Source organism: Paramisgurnus dabryanus, chromosome 13 (genome assembly GCF_030506205.2).
Source record: "Paramisgurnus dabryanus chromosome 13, PD_genome_1.1, whole genome shotgun sequence".
Classification (NCBI taxonomy): Eukaryota; Metazoa; Chordata; class Actinopteri; order Cypriniformes; family Cobitidae; genus Paramisgurnus; species Paramisgurnus dabryanus.
In genome coordinates, this window is record NC_133349.1 from 37762818 (window position 1) to 37786230 (window position 23413).

The 23413-nt window shown below is 38.9% G+C and overlaps 1 protein-coding gene and 2 long non-coding RNA genes across 5 annotated transcripts in view; all 3 read right to left on the reverse strand.

Moving 5' to 3' along the window:
- Positions 1-23413, reverse strand: part of bbs9 (Bardet-Biedl syndrome 9) — a 430031-nt gene that overhangs the window by 322681 nt on the left and 83937 nt on the right. For all 3 annotated transcript variants that reach the window (XR_010537394.2, XM_073811698.1, XM_065274291.2), the window contains exon 5: positions 15483-15596. Coding sequence is in view for 2 of the 3 variants with exons in the window: in XM_073811698.1 (XP_073667799.1) it covers positions 15483-15596 (114 nt within the window). In the remaining variant the exon portion in view is untranslated. The remainder of the gene's footprint in view (positions 1-15482; positions 15597-23413) is intronic.
- On the reverse strand, positions 7676-9589 carry LOC135720980 (uncharacterized). The gene is made up of 6 exons (XR_010521390.2): positions 9450-9589; positions 8806-9033; positions 8427-8703; positions 8113-8295; positions 7932-8008; positions 7676-7692 (listed from the first exon to the last, which is right to left on the reverse strand). It is a non-coding gene; the product is annotated as an uncharacterized lncRNA (long non-coding RNA).
- Positions 19032-23248, reverse strand: LOC135720983 (uncharacterized). Its single transcript, XR_010521392.2, has 4 exons — positions 22042-23248; positions 21420-21514; positions 20245-20370; positions 19032-20116 (listed from the first exon to the last, which is right to left on the reverse strand). It is a non-coding gene; the product is annotated as an uncharacterized lncRNA (long non-coding RNA).

The window sequence follows — 23413 nt, forward strand, 5'->3', positions numbered from 1 at the left end:
TGTGTTGGATTAGTGTTCGTGTTGTCTTCGTGTGGATGTTCCGGTCTGTTCCTGGTTTTCACCATTAGACGATCATCACTACAACACCGTCTTCACCAACCAACACTTCGCTCACCACCGTAGTCCTTCGTTCACCATTGCAAAGACTCTGGATATTCATCAGCTCTGTCATCATCATTTCATATTAACATATTTATAATAAACATTCATTGATTTCCTGCATTTGCTTCCTCCTCATTTCACGACTCGTTACACAAATCACGTGCTCTGGCGAAAGTATGGCAGCGGGGGCTTTGAAAACACGTTGGTTAAACCATATCAATTTGAGCGGAGTCAGACCAAGAACAGGAGGAATCTGAAGTAGCGCAACAATTAAGGATGGAACAGGAGGTTTCTGAATGATGAGTTAATTTTTTATCTTTACTGTACCTATTAATGTAATGTTGGTGAAACGAACGCAATGTGTTTCACGATAGGTCTGTGATGCAGTTAGTAAAACTATTAATAGTTATAAAAAACAGGCTATGATGTTAACTTGTGCTTGTAAATAATACCAGCGTTACTGTGCATGAAGTACTGCCGGTTACTTGAACATGACGTGAAGTGTATGTGCATGAACGATATGTCTAGAATGCAGTTAATGGTTCAATTCAATTCAATTCAATTTTATTTATATAGCGCTTTTCACAAAAGTCAATTGTTTCAAAGCAGCTTTACATAAATAGAAGCAGTGAAAAGCACAGAAAACGACAGATAGCACAACAAAATACATGATAGCATGAGCAGTTAAATTTGCTGCGGCTATGACTCAATATTATAATTGCACGTATTACTAAAGCAACGTATAGAAGAGGAAGCTAGGTAAAGCCCAAAAAGGCTGCCTCCCCGGGGTGAAAAACCCCCTAGGAGAAAAAAACCCCGGGCTTTTATCCGAGGAAAAATAAGTCCTAGGAGGGAAAAACCCTTGGGAGAACGGAAATGGAGATTTAGCGGAGATTAAGCGGTTCTGCCGGTGATCGTTGGTCAGGTATCAGCTGGGCATAACGTTGAAGGACAGCCAGTAGATCAGAGGTGTGCCGACTTTCACATCTACCGGGACTGGGTCTGTTTGTCTCGTTGTCCTCGGGTCGAGGACGAGACAGGGAGAGAAAAACAAAATCGTATTAGCGTAGCGGCCGTTCATATGTATTGAAGTGTCACACAGTGATGTGGTTTAACTCAGCTTAGTTCCAGACAGACTAAATATTGCGGCATAATTATGTTATCCACAGTTGAGGATTTAGCAAATTGGGGGCCCAATGCGAGGGTATATATGGTAAATAAGGGTCACCTTCCGAACTTTAAGAGAAAATGAAACCTGACGACCCGTTTGACTAAGGCCTAAAGCCCCACTGTCGTCGTTAATGCAGGTTCAGTGGCAAACGGGTCTATATTGTATACCATTTACAGGACCAGGAGAAAATGCCAAAAACATCGCAACCCGACCATACATGTTAACCCGTTTGACTAAGGCCGGAAGCCCCACTGTTGTCGTTAATGCAGGTTCAGTGGCAAACGGGTCTGTATGGCATACTATTCATAAGACTTACGATAGCGCCAAAATCGCAACCCGACCATACGTGCCAACCCGTTTGACTAAGGCTGGAGGCCCCACTGTCGTCGTTAATGCAGGTTCAGTGGCAAACGGGTCTGTATGGCATACTATTCACAAGACACACGAAAGCGCGAAAAACGCAACCCGACCATACATACCAACCCGTTTGACTAAGGCTGGAGGCCCCACTGTCGTCGTTAATGCAGGTTCAGTGGCAAACGGGTCTGTATGGCATACTATTCATAAGACTTACGATAGCGCCAAAATCGCAACCCGACCATACGTGCCAACCCTTTTGACTAAGGCTGGAGGCCCCACTGTCGTCGTTAATGCAGGTTCAGTGGCAAACGGGTATGTATGGCATACTATTCACAAGACACATGAAAGCGCGAAAAACGCAACCCGACCATACATACCAACCCGTTTGACTAAGGCTGGAGGCCCCACTGTCGTCGTTAATGCAGGTTCAGTGGCAAACGGGTCTGTATGGCATACTATTCATAAGACTTACGATAGCGCCAAAATCGCAACCCGACCATACGTGCCAACCCGTTTGACTAAGGCTGGAGGCCCCACTGTCGTCGTTAATGCAGGTTCAGTGGCAAACGGGTATGTATGGCATACTATTCACAAGACACATGAAAGCGCGAAAAACGCAACACGACCATACATACCAACCCGTTTGACTAAGGCTGGAGGCCCCACTGTCGTCTTAATGCAGGTTCAGTGGCAAACGGGTCTGTATGGCATACTATTCATAAGACTTACGATAGCGCCAAAATCGCAACCCGACCATACGTGCCAACCCGTTTGACTAAGGCTGGAGGCCCCACTGTCGTCGTTAATGCAGGTTCAGTGGCAAACGGGTATGTATGGCATACTATTCACAAGACACATGAAAGCGCGAAAAACGCAACCCGACCATACATACCAACCCGTTTGACTAAGGCTGGAGGCCCCACTGTCGTCGTTAATGCAGGTTCAGTGGCAAACGGGTCTGTATGGCATACTATTCACAAGACACACGAAAGCACCAAAATCGCAACCCGACCATACGTGCCAAACCGTTTGACTAAGGCCGGAAGCCCCACTGTCGTCGTTAATGCAGGTTCAGTGGCAAACGGTGGCAAACTATTTAATGCAATTCATTTTAAGTGTTCATGCAGAAAAGGTTTTTATTTATTTATTTGGTTGGTCTGTGTTATGACCGTGAGTGCTTTGTTCCGTGAAAATAACTATTGCGAGTTAAGAACCTTTACTAGACAAATTATGCAAATGCTTTGTTGAAGAGAAAAGTTTTAAGTCTAGATTTAAAATGATCGACTGTGTCTGATTCTCGGACATCGGTTGGTAAATCATTCCAGAGCTTAGGGGCTAAGTAGGAAAAGGATCTTCCACTTTTAGACACTTTTGATAGTCTAGGGATAATCAATAGGCCAGAATTTTGCGACCGTAGTGTGCGTGATGGATTGTATTCTGATAGTAATTCTCTAAGATATGAGGGTGCTAAGCCATTTAAAGCTTTGTAGGTGATTAGTGATATTTTAAATTGGATGCGATATTTAACTGGTAGCCAGTGTAAAGATGCCAGAATTGGGCTTATGTGGTCATACTTCTTAGATCGAGTAAGTACCCTTGCAGAAGCGTTTTGAACTAGCTGAAGCTTGTTGACCTGATTTGAATGGCATCCCCCGAGTAGCGAGTTACAATAGTCTATTCTAGAGGTCATAAAAGCATGAATAAGCTTCTCTGCGTCAGATGTAGACAGTATATGGCGTATTTTTGAGATATTTCTAAGATGGAAGAATGCTGTGCGGCAGACGTTGGCGATATGACTATCAAAGGATAAGTTGCTGTCGAACATCACACCTAAGTTCCTAACCGTGGAAGATGGCACCACAGTACAGCCATCTATGTGCAATTTGTAATCTGACATATTATGTTTGTAGCGATTTGGTTCAATAATAAGTACCTCTGTCTTATTGGAGTTGAGCTTAAGAAAGTTATGTGCCATCCAGTCACTAACATCGCTAATGCAGTCTTTTAGCTTAGAAAACGTGTGTGTTTCGCTGGGATGCGAGGAGATGTAAAGCTGGGTATCATCCGCATAGCAGTGAAAAGTTATGTTATGTTTCCTGATAATGTCTCCTAGGGGTAACATGTATAACGAGAACAGGATAGGACCTAAAACTGATCCCTGCGGTACACCGTATTTAACCAGGGAGTGATATGACTCTTCCTCATTTACATAAACAAAGTGATAGCGATTGGTTAGATATGACCTAAACCAGTCTAGCGCCTGACCACTGATACCAACATAGTTTTCTAGTCTATTGAGTAGGATTCTGTGGTCTATTGTGTCAAATGCTGCACTAAGGTCTAGTAATATAAGAATTGAGATTTCACCACGATCGGATGTTAATAGGAGGTCATTTGTAACTCTAAGCAACGCTGTCTCTGTGCTATGGTGGGGCCTGAATCCTGATTGGAACTTTTCATATGTACTATTATTTGTCAAGAATGTGCGTAACTGGCTTGCCACTACCTTTTCTAATATTTTCGAAAGAAAATGGTCCTACAAACGGGTTATTACCGTGGACTTATAAATAAAACGAACGTTACGGCGCACTGTTTTAGTGTGAATTTTTGTTGTAACGTTATGTCAGGACATTAATAATGGGTATAGGAGGGGTTAAAGAATAGCCTTGTTTGTTCTAATGCGTCTTCACTACAGTCCGTTTTTTAAATTTAATTGCATCAGCATGTTCAGTTAACATTAGTTGTTCCTTCTGTTATAGGTGTCTATGTGGCAATTGTACTAAAATGCCTACAGAGGCCGAGAATATATGCTGCAGGGAGATACCACAGGTAGTGTCATTTTAATTAATTGATTTGCTGTCACGCAATCATCTTTATTAATACCATGTCACTTACCGTTTCTCGTTGTCAAGGTCGTAAGACGATTACAACAACTGCAAACTCAACCAGAATGTATGGTTTCTCCCCCTGGCCTGGAACCAGTTTGTTTAAATGTATTCTCTCTACAGAATGCATTAAATATCTATAGGTCAGACTACGGGCATTTAGGTCTAAGAGGCATAGAGACTTAAGTTTTATATACTGCACTGGATTCCTTAGTTTTTAATATAAATGATAAATCTTAAACTTTTATGTTACAGAAACAAGTCATTTAATCCAAAATGCAAAGTACTGAAAGCACACAAAACTGTTGTTGTAAAAAGTTTTATTGTACAAATTTTTTTTTTGTAAAGACATTTGTTGCGGTGTTTGAGTCTGTACAGGTTCTTGGCGTACCGAAGCTTCGTCAGCTGGTGTTGGGGATTTCTGGGACGGAGGATCAGGGTGGTGCTACCCTCATGTGTGGTCTCAAGAATAAGGACAGAGTTCCCTGATGGCCAGACAAGGTATGTGGGGTTCAGACCTGCCCTCGATTAAACCTCGAGACATAGCTGGCTATTAGTTCCAGCTTGTCTGGTTTGTCAAACTGGGCTGTGAGGTCCTCAGGAATCAAGATCTTCAGCACATTCGGGGCCGGGTCCACAACTACCTCTTCAAATATAAGGTCCAACAGGCTGTCCAAGTAAACTTTAAAAAATATTGTAATTACCTTTTATTTTATAGTAACTGTATAGCAATGATGCACACTTCAATTTGTTATTTTAAAAAAAAATGTTTGGTTATCTTAAAAATTTTAATTTGTATTTTTAATAAAAGATGTAGAAACTCACGAAAGGTTGGTTCTGCTTTCACTGGCTTTGCAGAAAATAGTCCTTTTTTGTATTTAGGACAATTAATTTGGAATACTGGTTCACCTGCTGCTGTTGTTGCTTGAGGACACCCAGTGTTTTCATTAAAATGCAGTGCTGCCAGGTAGAGTCTGTAAAGGAACAAAATGTAACTTACATTAGGTTACGTGTGTCTGTGTGTGTCAGGGCAGCACGATAAGTCACATGCGATTGTCATGCACATATCATCAGTAAAGCTGGTACCTTGATTAGTATCCTTGATTAAAGTGCAGCATTTTATAAATATGTCATTTATAAAATTCAGAATCGTATAGATTCGTCCACGACTATGAATGCGATATTTCACAGCTACTCTGAATAGTAAATGCTGCTCCATGTGAAAGCAGGTGACAGTGATTTACTACTAATAAAGGAACCGGCTTTACTGACAAGATGTGTGTGACAATAGCATGCCATTAATTGTGCATCCCTAGTGTGTATGCGTGTGTATTAGGGCTGTGCAAAACAATTGCCTGCAATTCTCATGCATGTTTCATCAGGAAAGCCGGTTCAGTGATTAGCATTAAATCGCCATCATGATGGGGATTTAATACTAATCACCAAACCGGCATTACTGATGAAACACCCATGAGAATCGCAGGCGATTTTTTGCACAGCCCTAGTGTGAATATATTCCTTTACAATCAAGTTACCTGCATAACATCCCAAGAAAAGGAAAGACAACATTTTTTGGTGCGAACTGCAGAATAACGCTATGAAACGCCTCCAAAGATGAGGTTTGATCCTGAGGGCTCAGCTTTGCAATGTCTTTCAGAATCCTCTTGTTGGTCAGGACCTTCTCCAGTCTACAGAAGGCAGGTGTTCCTGGTGAGGAAATGAGAAACTCAACTATACATTTAAAGTTCTAAAAACACGTAAAAAATAACAACAAGAAAAATAGATGCCTGTGATAAATACACATGCTTTACACTGACAGTGCAAAAAGAGTAACCAAACCTGCTTTCAGCCACTTCGTCTTGTCCTTTGAAGTGCGTTGTGGATGCAAACACTTTGGAAAAACTGGATCTTCATGTGTGTGTATGTCTTGTATGTGGTTCAGAATTGAAGTCCATTTGGCAACTCTCTCTTGGCCTGAGGAAGAAGAGGCTGCTGTCCAGTGTATGTGTTTTTTTTATACTAGGCACCCATTTCTGAAGTTTCTCACAGTCTTTGCTCTGAGAAATCTTCAGAATTTTCTTGGACAGTCCTAAAAATAACAACAAGAAGTGCTTCAGACATACACATAGATATAGTATGTATTAAATGGCAAAATAAATAAAAATAACAGTCTTTGCTAAAGTTGTCCATACAATGAGGAATGTTTATTTAGAAATAACCAGTCAACGATCCTATGAAATTCATGAAGCACATAAATCCCATACCTTTTTCTATGTGCCATACATCATAATAGTGTGTAATGTTGGCCTCTCACAGGAATTTTTGGACTTGAGGATGCCGGTCTTTTACTATACTGTCAAATGTGACAGCGTGTGCCCTTAACATGTCAAGGCTCCTCTTCAGACCTTCTTTCTCCATGTTATTGCTTCCTCCGACTTCATTACTGTAAGGACAAAAGAAAATATACATGAGCATGGTTGACCTGTCTTGTTATTTGTCATTGCTTGACTATATACACCAATCAGCCATAACATTATGACCACCTGCTTAGTGTTGTGTAGGTCCCCCTGTTTCCACCAAAACAGCCCTGACTCATCAAGGCATGGACTCCACTTTACCTTTCTATAACAATCAGCATTCACTTTTCAAGCTATTTCAGCAACATTAGCTCATCTGTCGGAATGGACAACATGGGCCAGCCTTCACTCCTTACGCGCATCCATGACCCTTGGCTGCCCATGACCCTGTCACCGGTTCACCGCTTTTCCTTCATTGGACCACTTTTGATAGGTACTGACTGATGTACCGGTAACAGGGTCATGGGCGGCCAAGGGTCACTGATGCAAGTGGGGAGCGATGGCTGGCCTGTGTTGTCCAATCCAAAAGATGACCTAATCTAACTGAAAATGCTGAAAAAGTGAATGCTGTGTTAGTGGTCTAGTGGTGTCTATGCCTTGACTGGTCAGGGCAGTTTTGGTGGCAAAACAGGGACCTACACAATATTACACAGGTGGTCATAATGTTATGACTAATATGTGTATATGATGCGGCTGGTAAAGGAAGAGTTCAGCCAAAAATGAAAATTCTGTCATAATTTCCTTACTCTCATGTTGTTACAAACCCGCATAAATCTGTTCATCCACCCCATTCACTTCTATTGTAGGAAAAAGAATACTATGGAACTAAATGGGGTACACAAACGGTTTGGTTACAAACATTAGTCAAAATATATTCATTTGTGTTCATCAGAACAAATAAATTTATAAAGCTTTGTAAGAACATGAGAGTTAGTAAATGATGACATTTTTCATTTGTGGGTGAACTATCCTTTTAAACAGGTTTCACCAGGATGAAAATTTTCCATTAATTTACATTAGTAAATTAGTTTTAAACAGTCTATGTTATTACATCACCTGAACAAGTTGCAAATCAATAATAGTGCTAGTCCTTAGGTCCATCACCGTGTAACTGCCAAACTTTGCCGAATGTCCTTTAAAGATAAACATACTTTAATTTGTTTTACAATCCATGTGTCATTTTATGATGTCTTGCCTTCATAGGAATCTCTATTATAAGACATGTGGTTAGGGTTACCTGGTGAGTCAGCGGTCATGTCACCTCCTAGGACAATGTTCTGCTGTTGACTGAGCTGCTGCAACATGCCATGTTGTCCTGTGCTGTCTTCCAGCTATGTACAATTGCAGGCTCAATGTACATCCTGGCATGTCTTCGGAAGGTGTCATGGTGGGGCATTTTCAGTTGCATTGCCCGGAAGATCTGATTCAGAAAGAAAGGAGTCTTTAATTTATTTTGTCTTCAAACTCAGTAAATTCATTTTCATCCAAACATGTAGTTCATCATGTTAAAAAGTATATTATTTGCTATACAGGAAAATCATTATCACACACCTTTTCAAGTTTGAAGAAAGATGCACCAGTGGCATATACTGCAACAGACAGCTGGAGATTACCTACAGGAGTGCTTCCAATAACTGGCTGGCTATTCCATTTCCTAGAAAACTCACAGTGTGGGCACTGCTGTAACACAGAGAGGAATGTGCCAACCCTTCTTGTCTGCACATCTGAAACCTGCTGACATATAGGGCACTTCTAAAAGAGCTCCAGCAGACAGTTTTCATACACAATGTATGTTGCTGTCTTATGAGCCGGCTTGGAAGATTCCAATCTATTTAGATAATAAAGAATTATTAGAATAGCAGCCAACTTCCACACTACAACATCCTAAATTGTTGTTCACAAAAAATTTTACCAAATACAATACACTCACGTCACATCCACAGGCTCTGTCAAAGATGAAATAGAGTCTGCAGGATCATATGTAGAATCCAGTGGTTCTTCAATGGTGTGCCTTCCAAAGGGTCCTGCTGCTGCTCCTCCTCCTCCAGCTCCAAGCGAGGTCTCTTACTAACCTTACTAACCCTCTTTACTGGTGTTGAGGACATCAGTGGATATGCAGTGTGAACACCAACGTCAGGGCAGAACTGTGTCTGTATGCCTAAAGTAAAATAATATTAGACATTTAAATACAAATAAATAATGTGACAAAAATATAAGTGATAATTCACCCAAAAATGAAAATTATGTCATCATTTTCTCACTGTCATGTTGTTACAGACCTGTATAAAGATAGTTTGAGGAATGTTTGTAACCAAAACATGATCCCCATTCACTTCCATAGTATTTTTTATACTATGGAAGTGAATGGGGCTCATGATTGCTTTGTTTACAAACATTCCTCAAAATATCTTTAAGCATCTTCACAGAACAAATAAATTTATACAGGTCTGTAACAACATGAGAGTGAGAAAATGATGACAGAATTTTCATTTCTGGGTGAACTATCCCTTTAATACCACTTACAATTTAGAAAATTCACACAAACAGGAACAAAACGTGACTGGGTCATCAAACCTTTGCTCTGGTAGTGAGGTTGTAGAGTTGTTATTGACAGCTGAGTGCTAACTGTTCTAACAGGTGGTGTTACTGTCTGGCAGGCCACATGACGCACCCTGGCCAATTCTTCATATGTGCACGCCTAAACATGATAAGTAATTACAGTGCATTGAAAATGCGCTGTACTGTTCTTACTGGGCTTTTTATTATTATTATTATTATTATTATTATTCTTCCAACCAAATTTCCGCAATTAATACGGCTCGAACCGTTTAACTTAGAAACTTCATTCCAACTCTCAAACGTGCGGACTATTCGGGAATAGTGTGCTATGACTTTTATAAGCGATCGGGGGTACGGTCTTCGCCCCAGGGGCGAAAAAGCAGCCGAAAAATCCCATAGACTTAACATTGCGACAAACTTTGACGAGTCGTAGCTCAGACCTAGGATTTCACAGAAACTTGTGACTTGCCACATTTGAAGAGGCTGGCAGGCTCTGTAAGAACATACCTCACAATGGGATGTAAGTTGTACCCCTGGGGTGTAAGAGGTCCCCAAATTTCCCCATAGACTTATAATGGGGCAGGAATCATGCCCATATAAGGAACTAAAAACGTCCCGGATGGGATATCTTTGAAGCGCAATGTCATAGAGACATGGGGGTGGGCTCATTTTACTCAGGCATCCAATCAGTCCCTTAGGATCCTTATTGAGCTATCAAGCCACGCCCCTAGCAACCATTTTGGGCACCCTAGCAACATCTCCCATAGACTGCCATTATAAAATGCCCAGATGGATATCTTTGCAGCACAGTGTCACAGAGACATGAGGGTGGGCTCATTTTACTCAGGCATCCAATCAGTCTCTCACCATCCTTATTGAGGTATTAAGCCACGCCCCTAGCAACCAAATATGAGCAGCCTAGCAACATAATAAACAAAGCCTTATATCTCTGGATCCGGACATCATAGAGACATGGGGGTTGGGTCTTTGGGTCATATTAGCTTCATGCTAGCTTCATGCTAAGCCATGCTAGCTTCGTGCTAGTTTCATGGTAGCTTTATGCTAATTTCATAATAAATCTTGCTAACTTAATGCTAAATCATGCTAGCTTCATGTTAAATCTTGTTAGCTTCATGCTAAATCATACTAGCTTCATGCTAATCATGCTAGCATCATCTTAATCATGCTAGCATCATGCTAATAATGCTAGCATCATGCTAATAATGCTAGGATCATGCTAATTTCATGCTAAATTCATGCTAACTTCATGGTAATCATGCTAGCATCATGCTAGCTTCATGCAAATTATGCTAGCTTCATGCTAATCATACTAACATCATGTTAGCTTTATGCTAATCATGATAACATCATGCTAGCTTCATGCTAATCATGCTAGCATCATGTTAGCTTCAGGCTAATCATGCTAGCATCATGCTAATCATGCTAACATCATGTTAGCATCATGCTAATCATGCTAGCATCATGCTAGCTTCATGCTAATCATGCTAGCATCGTGCTAGCTTCATGCTAATCATGCTAGCATCGTGCTAGCTTCATGCTAATCATGCTAGCATCGTGCTAGCTTCATGCTAATCATGCTAACATCGTGCTAGCTTCATGCTAATCATGCTAACATAGTGCTAGCTTCATGCTAATCATGCTAGCATCGTGCTAGCTTCATGCTAATCATGCTAACATAGTGCTAGCTTCATGCTAATCATGCTAGCATCGTGCTAGCTTCATGCTAATCATGTTAGCATCATGTTAGCTTCATGGTAGCATCATGCTAGCTTCATGCTAATCATGCTAGCATCATGCTAGCTTCATGCTAATCATGCTAGCATCATGCTAGCTTCATGCTAATCATGCTAGCATCATGCTAGCTTCATGCTAATCATGTTAGCATCATGCTAATCATGCTAACATCATGCTAGCTTTATGCTAATCATGCTAACATCATGCTAGCTTCATGCTAATCATGCTAACATCATGCTAGCTTCATGCTAATCATGTTATCATCATGCTAATCATGCTAACATCATGCTAATCATGCTAACATCATTCTAGCTTCATGCTAATCATGCTACCATCATGCTAGCTTCATGCTAATCCTGCTAACATCATGCTAGCTTCATGCTAATCATGCTAGCATCATTTTAGCTTCATGCTAATCATGCTAGCATCCTGCTAGCTTCATGCTAATCATGCTAGCATCATGCTAGCTTCATGTTAATCATGCTAGCATCATGCTAGCATCATGCTAATCATGCTAGCATCATGCTAATCATGGTAGCATCATGCTAACGTCATGCTGAATCATGCTAATCATGCTAACATCATATTTCATCATGATAACTTTTTTAAATCATGCTAGCTTCACACTAAAACATGTCAACAGCCAGGTAAACTACTAGACTACATTTCTTTTACATTTCTGGCAATCAACTTTTTGCATTTTCATGCACTGGTAATTCCTTGGGAATTGCATATCTAGTTACAATTAGTAATACATATATGTATTGTTTTTTAGTATTGCAAAGGACAACTCACTCAATGCGTTCTTATATATGTTTTAAACAGAAAAGCTACCTATTCAATATTTAAAATTTAGTTGTATAATTCCCAAGAATATAACAGCCATAACACTGCTTACATCTAGCACTGTAATATCATGCACATATTAACAGAAACACATACATAGAGACAAACTACACGTAACTGTTTGCAAATAACAGATAAGAGCGCATAAAACAGGTATGCACGTAAAGTTTACTGAGTTTGCTCCCTTCACAATCATATGTTATTATCTAGGCTGGGCAAAAAGTCGCCTGCGATTCTCATGCTTGTTTCATCAGTAAAGCCGGATTCGGTGGTTAGTATTAAATCTACATCACCTGCTTTCAGATGGAGCGGCAATTACTACACAGAACCATGTTTCTCAAAGAATCTAAGCAAAATCGCTTTCATAATCGAGGAAAATCGACTCCGATAATCTATGCGACTTTGCCTAGATCCTCTGTAAACTACGGCTCAGTGTAGTAAATGCCGCTCCATCTGAAAGAATGTGATGGCGATTTACTTCTAAACACCGAACCGGCTTTACTGATGAAACACGCATGAGAATCGCAGGCGACTTTTTTGCCCTAACCCCCATACGATCTTTGGTATTATACTGTTATGTCAATTAATACTGTTTATAATAGCAACTGCAAAACACTTTATCCAATTAATCAATAAACCACATGTAGTGAAAACAATCCCTCGTCAATAAAGACTAAACGCTGCTACCTCAGATATCGGCATTTGTTAGGTTTAACCAAAAGAAACATGTAACAAAAAGAACAACTTACATTTTCTAGATGAATTGATGGCACAGCTCCGACTTTTAAATATAGCCTTGCTGCGAGTCCAGCTTCAAATTGGCCGAGGTTAATGAAGCAGTCCGGCGTGAAGTGTTTGGTACACACAAGCACATTTTTCCCCAATGTTTCAGGAATATTTCCTTTGTATAAACTCGACCCATTTTGACTTAACGTCATCTGAGGATGGTAGTCGATGAAGCGACTCATTTGAGCCACTGCATCCAAACACGGAGCACGTTGCACGCCACGATGTCTTCAGAGAACATGAACTTCATCACTGCATTTGCAGGAATTGTAAAAAAAAATTTCTTATTAACTCATGAAGCAGCCTAACGCAATATTTTTACTCTAATAGCTTATCTTTCTCCACACATATGAACTGTGATCATGCACAACGAAAAAACACGCAAGAATTAAATCTTGAATGGCAAAACTATATGGCACAACGTCGTGTCAACTTAAACATAAATATGAACAATGGATTGGTTGCAAAGTTAAACCATTACAGTAGAAACAGTTTTACTGCTGCTTTTAAAGTAATAGCGTTAACTTTAAGTTACACTGCGATACTGTGCTACAGTGAAATGATAGAAAATACAGATGCATTACGTTAGTCACAAACTGGACGCGCCCGCGCCATGCTAAACGCCTTATTGGCGTTTATCATATGGGTAACCTCGGCCATTCTCCGTGGTGTGACTGGGACACTAACTCTGCTTGTCATCATAAACAGATAATCAGATTGTTATGTTTATTCCCGCTTTATTAATATGCGGCTGAATATGCTGCCTTCCTTCGTTTCGACACACAGCTCCAAAACCATCTCGCAAGTGTTGATAGGCCATTACTCGTGAGTTGTAACCGGGTGTGTAACCAATCAGATAGCGCCGTGGGCGGGACATTGAGCAAGTCTGCAGAGTGGTGAATACAGAGAGGCTGCGCAGCATCTGTATCAGAGCCAGCCAAAGTAGCGCATTTTAAGATAAAATTGACTTAAATCAAACCAAGGATCCGTGATAAGTTTTGTGATGCGTCTCGCCACTTCTGTAGTAGCACTGATCACTTTGAGAGGGGGATAAATTTATCCCCACCAGGGATGAAAATAATTAAGCAGAGGCAGGGATACATTGACCAGAAATCGCACCCTGCTCATATGGGTAATATACTATTGCCACAATAGGTAGCCTGTCTGGAACAGAGCGGATTTTAAACCACAATACTGTATGACGCTTGCATTACATGCGAACAGCCCCTACCCTAATAGAATTCTGTTTTTCTCTCCATGTCTCGTCCCTAGGGGGTTTTTTCGTCCCCGGGAGAGTCAGTCAACTTTGGCTTAACTTAGCACTTTACTATATACGTTATATTATTACTACGCTCGCTTGTACAATTTATCCTTAGCCGCTATATTCTACTTCTTATATTATCTATTGATTTTCTGTTTTTTTTCCCCTACATCTACTCATGTTAAGCTGCTTTGAAACAATTAACAATTGTGAAAAGCGCTATATAAATAAAATTGAATTGAAAAAATTTTTATTAAAATGTTTTGGTCCTACTTGATTTTCGTTAACTTTGAGTAAAATAATGGAAAGTTTTTCAAAAGATCCCCTGTGGTCAATGTGTTAGGATGACAGAAGCTTGATGGTCTTGTGTGAGAACAAGCAACAGCCAGCATTTTTCATTCGCCCGAGTGCCTCTGACTAAATTATTGGATTTTGACGTTTCTTCCCCACCACAGAAAACCACCACAGGTTTATAAATGCCATCAAAAATATTATTTTGTTTTTGCTTGTTTGTTGATCACGAAGTACAAAGTAGATGAGGAAACTAGGATTCTGTCTGCATTCAACTGGCGTTTATCGCGTTTTGGGAAAAAAAGGAGAAAAGATGACAGAATAACACAGTGGATATGGGATTTTGCGTAAAATGAAGAATTTACGTTTTAATACTGACCAGATACAATACTGATTTTGGCAGGACCTATTGTATTGCGTTTTGGAACCAAACTCTTTAAATATAGACATTTGGTTATATCTTTATCTTCGAATTGTAGATATCTTGCATTGTATCTACACACACAATCAAATCATTTAACACTGTGCCATCTAGAGGCTGTTTTATAAATAACAGGGACAATCGCACTAAAGCATGCGCACGCGAAACATCTCATGCGCACAAGAAAGTTCTCACTTTAGTGGCTCACACATTAAAATGAATGTGTTTTTGCCAAACAGACACGAGAAGAATCAAACTATCTTTCAGTGTGCATGGAGTCCTTTTCCAACCCCTCCTCTGGCAGGCGGTAAGTTAATGTACCCTGAGACAGACCTGTCAATCAAGCGATTACCTTGGTGTCGTCGTTAATTAATAAAGGAAGATAAATGGAGCGGGTTGTGAGAAAAAAATTAATTATTTATGCAAGTCGGGTTTGAGTAAAAAGTGACTCGGGTCTTTCGGGTTGGGTACATTTCTTTTGACCCGAGATGACCTCTACTTCTCATGGTAGAAGAGCATGGGTGCTGAACTGGTATGCCCCCAACATTTCATACTTTTCCTTTATAGAAACCAAAACATTTGATAAATCGAGTTTCCCCTCACACTTCTGGTACTTTTCTGAGATATCCATTAATATTACAGACATCCTGTGGTAAAATCAATATTGTGCATACAATATATAATGTACCTGTGACACCCCCAAAGGGGCCGTATGTCATGTTGCAGGCTGTTCTCTGAAGATTGTGTTCATAAACTAAACGCAGCTGATACTGGTCACCATGTTCAATGTTGCCAGCAGTGCCTAAAAAATAAAATCAGCAAACAACATATCTACAAGAGCTCCATTTAAGCCAGTTGACAGATTATACAATATTCACAGGGTTGTAAAGAACAGCAAACAGTAGTTTAAAATGAAATGAAATACAAGCTTTTCATTTACAGGATATTGTGCTCACTGCAGTGTTTGCAGTTTTTTGCTCATGTACACACTGTCAGAAATAAAGGTACAAAACTGTACCTTTTCTGTCACTGGGGCTGTACCCTAAGTTTCCGTTAGGTACCTTTACATGAATAAAAAACAGAATACAATTTTGGGTAGATTACTGTACCTTTAGGACCTACATTGTTAGAAAAAAGTCAAAATATATACCCTAGCTGTCAGTAGGGATGGGTACCGACCTCGGTACTTTTATAGGCAACGACCGAATTGCGTCGGTACTACCCAGTATTGATTCACATAAAATCAATCGGTGCTCAATTTCGGTAACTGAGAGAACATGTCAGCGCGCCACGTGAGTCTGGTACATGGTAAAAGCGTGTGCACGCGAGAGAGAGAGATCGTGTGAGAACTGACACCCCTTTGCAACTTGCTTAATGGCTAACAGAAATCGATCTAACGTGTGGTTAAATTTCACAAAGGATGATACAGACAATGCTACCTGTAATATTTGTAATGGTAAGTGCAAGGCAGCCAGCGGTAATACATCCAACCTGAGGAAGCACTTTTTTTAAGCACAGTATGTATTATTATACAGGAGTGCTTATTAAGATGCGTTTTCGTCGATCGGATCACAAGTGGATGAGAGAGACAAATTCTGTTTACACCTGGTATTTAGCAACACCAGTCCGTCTCTTTTGTCCACTTTCGACCGCTTCTGTCCTGATTTCTTTGAGTAGTGGTCATTGGAGACTGCGGGGAAGTCCCTCTACTGTCGTTTTAACGCGAGCTGAAGTAATGATGGGTTTAAATGGACGCGAACTAATATGGCACTGCTTGTGTTTTAAGTAAACATGCTGCACAGTTTTTTGTACATGAATATGTTGGAGCTTTCTCGGATTTTTCAGCGCAATTAACGAAATAAGATCGCGCAACTTTCACGCGCTCGCAAAATGAAACTGTGGAGATCAGCCGCTATTAGTTTTATCAATGATATTCTGAAGACTGTGTGTTTAACGCTAAGAGTCAGAAATGATGTAAAACTTTGTGCTCAGTACCACAGATTAGATAATTGGGCGGAGAGAAGGCGGTCCGTGTGGCTGTTCGAACACATTCAACCACATGCGGACCAAATGCCAATGCTGGCCAGCTTGGCAAAAAAGTATCTCTATGTCCAGTCCTCTTCTACATACTCAGAGCGAGTGTTTTCTACAGCAGGGGACACAGTGAGAACACTCGCTTTGGCATGGCTTTTACCTGAGAAAGTTGACAAGCTGATTTTTCTAAAAAACAACTGCTAGTATTGTTTTCTACATAAAAGTTTACTTTGCGTTTATTTTCATTGATCATTTGTCTTACATATATATTTTATTTATTTATTTAATTTATATGTAAGACATATGCCCTGGATGTTATAGGGATTTTTTTTGTAAAGATTGTGTGTATTATTAAACATTTCAAAATAAAAAAAAAATGTTGAAAATTAGAGGTTTGGGCTTACCAATGTTTGGTTAATGTGTTAAAGCTGAAATTTTGTGGCTTAAATTGCTTTCATACCTTTTTTCATTGTGGTGTCTATAAATAACAAAGCTTAGATTTAATCGAAAAAGCATATTTATTGCACATGAACAATAAAAGAGTACATAGCCCTACACAAACAATCAACTTTTTGATAAAAAAATATATTAATATTATATCTCACAATCTAAAATGACAGATACCCAGTTAACATTACAATTAGATCAAGTAAAAAGTTGTACAAGTAAGGGATAATGTATTGGCAGCATGTCATCACAGAAAAAAGCCCTGACAGTTTCTTCATGACAAATGTCACGAACACATTGGTTTAATCTAGAGCTGCAAATTTCGACTATTTTTTCAACCGATTAGTCTATCGATTATTTTTTCGATTAATCGAATAGTCTAAATAAAGATTTTTTTTTACAAATAATAAATGTAACATCTGCTATTAATGCCAACATTTTATTGAAGCATTTTCTCAATTAAACAAATACACAAACAGTGCCAGTGCCAAGGAAAATATAACAAATCACATAAAAACAAGTCCAACATTAATTCAGCCTAACATAAACAGTGCAAAAGGGGCATTATTCACCTTAAACAAATAAAATATATTAATATTAAAGAAGTAAAATAAAAATAAATCAAACTGAATAATAACTCCTTATTAATATAAAAACATGTCCTGCTCTTTATTGTTCCAGCCCTAGTGCTAATCATAAACTAATGAAGAGTCATCATTAACTACAAAATGACTCACATGAAATCATTGTTTATTAATACATTAACTAAAAAACATGTCATGTTGTACTTAATGATGACTCTTCACTTCGTTTATGATTAGTACATGCATTTACTCAGCATTAGTTCAGACTGAAGTAAAAATAAGTTCATTGTGATTCATGAACCCTTATTATAAAATGTAACCATTATATTATTACTGTTAATATTATTACTATCAGTAGTAACGTTACTGCATTCTCATTTAGCATCAACTTTAACATTTAACTTTTCTTAAGTCTCGGGTAAATACAAATTTAGTTAGCATGATCTTCTAATATTTTATAAACGGCGTTTACGCTGCTGTTACTTTAAATAAACGCATGTCAGGAATACCTAACGAGACGAGCTTTTATAATATCTGCGCACATAGCAAAAAAATAAGCTATGGGAACTCCGCGCTGCCAGCTGGCTTTCAGTGCACGCGGGCACATGCCTATCTCAGTGTAACACAGTAACTTATTATTTCATAACTTCTTAATATAAAAAGTTAAACTTGTCCCGCTCTTTATTTACTGTTTCAACATACTGCCCAGACGCGATGCAATGTCGTGTCTGTCAGGCGTCTCGCAGCTCGTATTAAACTAAGATGTAAACACAGCTGTATTAAGCACCATATATGCCTGCATTGATTCTATTGTTGTATAAAAACTTACTGTAAAAATTCAAATACTTACGCTGCCGTCGTGTCATTCTGAGGTCGGAGAGCTCCAGGTTGTTTTCTTTTAAGATGATCATGCACAGATGTTGCGCTGCTGTGGTATGCCATTTCAGTTTTACACAGTATGTGTTTTATTTGGTCTCTGCTTAAAGTATTCCCACACTTTTGATCACGTTCTGGCTGTTTGGTATAACACTTGTATTATCCGGTCGGAGCTGAAGCCGCCTTCATTTGAAAACGTAAACAATGCGACACATCGACGCATTTCCGGCAAATCGACGTAATTACGTAATCGACGTAATCGACTACGTCGACGCGTCGTTCCAGCCCTAGTTTAATCATTTGTAAATTTAATGTCGGATATGTAATTAATAGACATTGATATTTAATGTTTGTGTAATATAAAACTGTACCTGTCAAAATTATTTGCAGCATTGGAGTTTTTAGTTTTGAGCAGTAGTAGAATGTCACGACTGCCCAATCAGAATCTAGCATTTTAGAGAACCGTGTAATAAGAAATGGTTAATGTAACACATAAGATCAACACAAAGTTGCACAAACAGTCAATATATGATCAACATGAGTTATCACCTTAGCATGACAAATAACTACACAGACTTCTTATAGAAAGGGATTCCGTTCTTGGGAGTTTGTAAACAACAGTCTTCAAAAACACCCACACTGATGTGCACTGCTTAGTAAAATTAATGTCCAAAACATAAAAAAAGTTTAAAACATGTCAACATCACCAAGGAGGGTAGCCTGGTTAGCCAGACCTACATCAAGATGTAAGGTCTGGCAACTCTTCACACAAACGGCTCAATGCAAGGGGCGGGATATAAGGTTGTCCCTCAAAATGCCTCTGCACGCAATAGGATAGCGCTATGACCAATCAGAGCAACGAAGAAGGTGACGTAGTTACCGTAACCAGTCGGCAAAACTCCAAGCACATCTTTCTTGCTTAAAAAGGACTTCAGTAGGGTTATTTGCTCTTCTCTCAAAGAAAAACATAAGTCTAAGTCCTCCAGAGTCGCGGCCAAAGCCGCTTCAAAAGAAAGCTGTTCGCCAGCAGCAGCAGCCATTCTTTGTTTTCAAGTAGGAACCGTTGCAGCTCTGTCGTCATCATGTTAAGCCCGCCCCACAGACGCTACACACGATGTGATTGGCCTGACCAAATTTTGGTTTTTGGAGCTGTTAAGTGTATTGTGAGTGCCTAGACTAAACCCTGGCAACAAATATATTTTGCGGCCGCTAGGGTGCGTCTAGATTTCTAGGCTACAAGGAGGGTGTATTGCTGGAGTGACTGTCTGTCAAAAACAATGAAGGCTTGATGGCAGAGATCGCCATCTTCCAATCCAAGAACAAATGGGAATGGTTTTGTCACCTCAGCCTCTCAGAAGAATGCAACCATGTTGGTCCCAACCTGTTGAAAACAGACAAAACGCTTGTTAGAATGCAGGCAAAGACTCTAAATGCATGACGCAGCATTATTATACAAAACCATTTGTTGTCATAATACTCAGCAAACAACTATTGTATTCCCAAGTGTACCTGATTTGTTGATGCTCCTGGTTCTTGGCTGGGAAGTTGCAGGATTCTGTCTGTAAAATGCAATGCCCAAGTTTCAAATAGCTTTTCGGCATGGTCAGGAAATAACACAGAGAAGTCTTGTGAACTCTGAAAATGACAAATCATGCATTCATTTTCAATAAAACTTTAATGTAAACTTATGCGATAATGAATGGGATATGGGTTAGCTTGTCAGTGAACTACGGCTGCGTGTAATAAATGGTGCTTCACCTGTTTTCAGATGATGGCAATTTACTACTAATCACAGAACCGGCTTTACCGATGAGATAGGCTTGACAATTTTATACAATTAAAGAGATAGTTGGGCCAAAAATGATATTAAACCCATGAATTACTTACCTCCAAGCCGTCCAAGATGCATATGTCCCTCATTTTTCAGACTAACACATTTTCAGTTATTTTAGAAAATGTTTTAGATCTTTCAGTTAATCAAATGTAAAGCTATGGGGTCCACTCCTTTAAGTCCAAAAATATTTGCATCCATCCTTCACAAAATTAATCCATATGGCTCCACGATAATAATCAAAGGCCTTCTGAGGGTAATCCGTGCAGTGTTGTTGTAGAAATATAACAAAAATAACTAGCTTCTGCTAATGGCGCCATCTTGGTTGCGTACGCATTTAAGATGAGAGCTGTCCTGAATACAGGAGAGTCTAAGATGGCGGTATTACCGGAAGCTAGTTATTTTTGTTTATAAAGTTTAAATATAGATATTTCTACAACAAAACGGCGCGGATTACCCTCAGAAGACCTTTGTTTATCATCGTGGAGCCATTTGGATTTCTTTTGTGAAGGATGGATGCACATTTTTTGGACGTGAAAGAGTGGACCCTGTAACATTACATTTGAATAACTGAAAGATCTAAGACATTTTCTAAAATATCTCAAAATGTGTTCGTCTAAAAAATGATGGACATATGCATCTCGAATGGCTTGGGGGTGAGTAAATCATGAGTTTAATATAATTTTTGGGTGAACTATTCCTTTAATCGTGCAACCTTACATACCACTTTTGAAAATGACATACTCACAGCAAAATAAGCAGGGATTCTTAATAAAGAAATGCTTTGATATGCCTCATTGTAATATCAACATATCACTTTAAATAATAAAAAACAAGTGCATTTTAATGTTACCTGTAAATAACTTTGTAAAAGCTGGTATCAGAACCTCAAAGTTACATTGTTTTAGCTTCTCCAGGAAAAAATATCCATCTTTTATCCATCAGGGTCTGTGGAAAAGAGCCAAAACTGTGATTTAAGTGGGCATCATCAAAAACATTTGAAAAAGACAAAAATGTCTGTAACTTACACAGACCAAATGAGAGTTCACAATATGTGACCCTGTCTGTGAACTCAAGGCTAAAGTTTCATGATCTAAACATGATATTAAAAGCATCAGTTTGATATCAACTTTTACAACAAGCGATTATTTATTTAAAACGTACACGTTTCTTCCTCAAATGAACGTTATCTGTTTTAAACTGAATTTCTAAACCATTAGAATACGTTACATTCTAACGTTTCTAAAATTATTAAAACAAGCCATGTTTTAGACATATTTCATAAAACGTTTGATCAAACGAAATATTTAAATCATTTAAAAGCAAGCATAAACATAGTTTAGATTTACTGGGCATTACAGACTAGCCAACAGAAGCTAATAAAACTTTTAATAAGAGTTATGTCATGTGAACCATCATTTTGAATACTTTTGCATTCAGAAATAGTTTAAATGATTAAAAACAATGATACAAACCTTTTCCTTCAAATAAATCAAAGATAAGTCGATGAAAAACCGTTCATGAATCCTGAGGTGAGTAAATTCCCGCGTCAGGTAGCGTTGTTGCTGTGGCAAAAGTCAGAGTCTGACGCGTCTGTGTGGGGGAAGGGATGAGTTCTCTCTGGGGAAGAACAACACTGACACCCGGTGGTCGCGCCGGTAACATTCCGACTTTGTGTAATTAAACTTTAAAATTGGCGTTCACTTTACAAACCGACTGCAAATTTGAACATTATACATATATATTCTCGCCTGAACTTATGTTTAAAGTACATTTTGTGGACTAGAGAAAGTAATATTGAGAAACAGCTATATGTATCTATTAAGTTGGCTCTGCTTCAAAATTACCCAACATATAACCCAACAAGTTGGGTTACACAAAAACTACCCAACACTGATAAAACAACCCAACAAAATAACCCAACTGGCTCAACCCAGCAGTTGGGTTGAAAAAACAATCCAATGTTTTTTAGAGTGCAGTATGTACCTCTGAGATACTAAAATGATATTCTTAGTTGCAAAGCTGTACATTTTGAAAGGGTACAGCCCCAGTGACAGAAAAGGTACAGATTTGTACCTTTATTTCTGAGAGTGCACATTCATAGGCCTCATCTGTCACTCTAGCTGTCATCCTTTCCTCCACCCTTGGCAAAGGAAACTCTTTTTAGTGCATTGCTTCTTTGCTTAATATAATAACTAGTTCTGTCATTTTTTGCTTGATCTATTAATCATAGTGACATATAATAATAAATCATATGAAGCCATTACATTAAATATTTTCCCTCTCCTTTTACCTATTTTAGTCCACTACAGCCAAATTGAGTTACACTAGCAGCTATGGTCTTTATTATTGATTTTATATGAATGCATCATCTCATGATTTTGTAAATTACTTGTAACTTGTTGACAATTCATCTAAAATGTGCATTGATTGCACTCATTCTCACTTACTTTAGTCTTATGAAATGCAAAGAAAAGTTCTATCCGCTCTGTGGTTCACTCATTAATCTCCAGCTGATTCACTGACCTCCGATTGATTTACTTTGTGACTAAATTGTTTAAATTATTCTCAAAAAATAATCAGTTTTTAAAAGTATAATTGGTTTTCGAGTCATTACTGGTCACATGTTGTGAGAGATTATAATTGTAGACAATGAAAAATGTAATGTAGGAAACTACTGTAATAATCAGCAGGTGTCTGCAGATTCACCTGCAAAATATCCACTAAATATAGTACCATAGCTCCTAATATAGCCCCTTAATAACTAAACAGTGCCACAACAGTGACAAAAGTGCAACTACAGATACAAATGATAATCTACTGAGTACAATGATTGTTCATGTTTTC